Source organism: Trematomus bernacchii, unplaced genomic scaffold (genome assembly GCF_902827165.1).
Source record: "Trematomus bernacchii unplaced genomic scaffold, fTreBer1.1, whole genome shotgun sequence".
NCBI lineage: Eukaryota > Metazoa > Chordata > Actinopteri > Perciformes > Nototheniidae > Trematomus > Trematomus bernacchii.
Genome location: NW_022987564.1, coordinates 12,469,478 through 12,472,801, shown reverse-complemented (window position 1 = coordinate 12,472,801; position 3,324 = coordinate 12,469,478). Strand labels below are relative to the sequence as shown.

The following is a 3,324-nucleotide window of genomic DNA, read 5'->3' as shown; positions in this document are numbered from 1 at the left end:
TAGTATTATGATTACAGATCATAATACTGAAATACTTAACATTATTAGGGAACTTACTTACTAATATTTATGCTATTTCTTACTTCTAATTAATATACCTGAACTTTGAATTGGAATACATTAGTTTAGACTCAGGTGTCAATGAAATAGCATTGGTTGCCTAGCAACTGTAAGTAGGCAACTTGGAATGCAATTATTTGAATGACTTAATAGTAGAACAAAGTCAAGTGATGTCACACGGAATGTGATGAGGTCACTATCTGCCTCTCATCTGCGATGATGTCATTAATGGCTTTGAAGTTGCCAAATTCTTATAGGACGAGTCTTGAGTTCAGCAGTTCTTTGAGACACAACACAGGTTGCGGTACACACAGTATTTTTCACAACACGACAACACAGAACAAACTGAAATGGCCCATCCAATCTACAAAGCCTGCATATTGAAGGGGTGGGAAGGAATAATGATGCGGAAACAGGCAGAGAAGGACTATAGGTCTGAGACGCCTGCAGATGAGGTGGATTTCAAGAAAAATCTACGGCAGCGAGCGGTTGATGCAGCCAATGATAAGAGGTTCTTCCAGAATGCCAGCGTCAGAAAGTTCAATAGCGACCTCTTAAAAGAAAAAATAAGAAAGGACAATGCAGCCATGGCTGCATCTAAGAGAGAGACAGAGAGGAAGGCTGACCAACAGAGAAGGGAGAAGGAAGAAGAGATGCGTCAGAAATGTATTGATGCTCAGAGAAAAGAAGAGGACGAAAGTCGTAAGAGACGCCGTGATAAGCTGGCTCTGAAAGACGAGCTTGTTAAGAAGACCAACGAGAAGAAGCTGTCGAGAGAAAAGGAGAGACAGCAGGAGAAGGTAGAAAGAGACCAACTCAGGGCCCTCGATGAACAGCATCAACAGGAGCTTAGACATGAGGAACGAAAAGAACTGGAGGCAAAGGACAAAAAAGCAAAACTTCACAAAGAGGAAATCTATAGAAAAAACTGCCTAAGACAAAAGGAAATTGAAAAACTGAACATGAAGGAGAAGGAAACTAAACGTGTTCAGACTGACAGAGAGGAAGTGCTGCAGCAGAGAAAACAGAAGAAGTCAGAACAATTCAATAAGAGGCAGATTCCTAAGGATATAGTTATAGAAAAACTGGCAGATGCTAAAAAACAGCAGGCTGCTGAGAAAATCCAGAGAGAGAAGGTGAAGTTGTCCAAGGATGTGGCCGAGGCAGAAGCTAAAGTGATAAAACGGCAGAAGGACGTGAACGAGAAGAGGGCTGCGGCTCTGAAGAGCATTGCCACTCAGAGAGTGGAAAAACATCATGAAAATGAACAGAAGGAGAGAGAGGAGAAAGAGGGCAGCCTGGACTTGTTAAATCAAATGAAACAGTGTGACAGGTTGTCTGAGGAGCAAAATAAACTAGAAGTTTATTTTAAAAGACAAAACAACATTAAGCATAAAGTGGCTTTAATATCCGCTGCTGCTGAAAAGCAAGCCCTCCTTCAACAGGAGATAAGAGAGGAAATACATGCTGCCAGAGAAATGGAGAAACAGATTGCTGAGGGAGAGAAAGCCATCCAGCAATACATGCAGCAGGTGGGCGAGCATCTTCCAGCAGCAGAACGGCATCAGTGTCCTTTTAAATAGGGAGGTGCCAGATTACGTCTGTCGAGATACTGGTGAGCCGTTGCTCAAACGTGCTCCTGACCCGACCCGTTTAATGAAACGGTATCGGGAACGCGACAGCCTGAAGCAAGCCATGGTGGATGTGAGGCCGCACTTTCTTCCACCACTTTCCAGAGCTGGTGATGCCTGCCATGATTCAAAAGATGCAGGTGAACTGTTGCCCACGAAGGTAAATTCTGGATGGCAGCGCACCCCTTCCCCGGAGGAGAAGATCAAGCAGTACCTGGATAATGACAAGTTTCAGCTCAATGAGAGCAGTACTGCTGATCAGCGGCAAACCCGCTTCCCAACCATTAAAACACCGGGAGCACCTGCAGGACGACGCTCTCCCCCAACTGGGGTAGAGTCATCAAAGAACCATGTGAAAGAAACAGGAGAACGGTTGCCCAGATTGGACACTCCTAAAATCCGGGACACCAAAGAGAACATTAAAGGGAATCTGCAGCGTACCCTCCTCCCAACAATTTACAAGAAGAACAGTGAAGAGAATCTGCAGCGTACCCTCCTCCCAACAATTTACAAGAAGAACAGTGAAAAGAACCTGCAGCGTACCCTCCTCCCAACAATTTACAAGAAGAACAGTGAAAAGAATCTGCAGCGTACCCTCCTCCCAACAATTTACAAGAAGATCAGTGAAAAGAATAGTACCCTCCTCCCAACAATCTCAACAAAAAACACTCCTGCAGTAAGAATCCGTTCCCCTCAGGTTGTGTTGCAGGCCCAAATGACAGTGACAGGCGAACCATTGCTCAGATTTGCCACTGAGCAAACAAAAATGATCAAGAGGAAGCAGGAGCAACTCACGCTAGCTGGGAGGAATTAAATGGCCGTTCTACAAACTCCCTTCTCCCCAACCCACTCCTCTAAATTCCTATCTTTTTACTATACCTTTAATTTAATGTGTTTTCATTGTTCCCCCTTTTCCCCCCAAGTCAATATAGTCTTCATGAATGGGTTTTCTCCAGGTGTTCTGGTTTTGTCCCACAATCTGAATTTTTCAGGTTATGAAAAAACCTCACATTATTCTCGCCTTTATTTGAATGTCTTTCCTATATTTCTCATTTTCATGACAATAAAGGCGCATTTCCACTACACGGCCTCGCTCGGCCTCGCTCGGTATGGCTAGGCCTCGTTAGGACTGGCTCACTTTATGGCGCATTGCCATTACAGTTTAGTACCAGGGGTAGCAACTATAGTAACGCAGTGTAGGCGGAGCCGTGACGTCATCTTCAATGAGAACCCCAGAAAAACAACACAGCCGTTAGCTGTTAGCACTCAGAGCTCACAGCTCCTCATATATGTTCAGAAACTAGACAAAAGTTAAACAAGTAAAAACCACAGACTGCCTGTGTCATGGCGAATACAGTCGCTGCTTTATTTATGTCTGTATAGGCCGTTGTTGTGAGTGTGGACGGTCGGAGCATATACTGCGTTAGCTTAGCCAATCTCCATTTAGAAAACACGCATTTTAAAAGGTTTTTCGCCTGCCGTCTGTCTGCAGACTTGTCAAAGCATTAATTCATGGTTTTTACTAACCGGTATCAGTATGTTGTTACTTTGGCATCATTTTGAAACGTGTATTACAATTAAATCACGGTCAAATATGTCCATCTTGTTGTAGTTGTAGCCCCCTTGCCAGCGA

The 3,324-nt window shown here is 44.0% G+C and overlaps 1 protein-coding gene across 1 annotated transcript; it reads left to right on the top strand.

Moving 5' to 3' along the window:
- The first annotated feature begins 461 nt into the window (after nucleotides 1–461).
- LOC117477764 (vicilin-like seed storage protein At2g18540) lies at nucleotides 462–1,643 on the top strand. The gene has a single exon (XM_034124509.1). The coding sequence runs from the start codon at nucleotides 462–464 to the stop codon at nucleotides 1,641–1,643; it is 1,182 nt and encodes a 393-aa protein (XP_033980400.1).
- The last annotated feature ends 1,681 nt before the right edge of the window (nucleotides 1,644–3,324 follow it).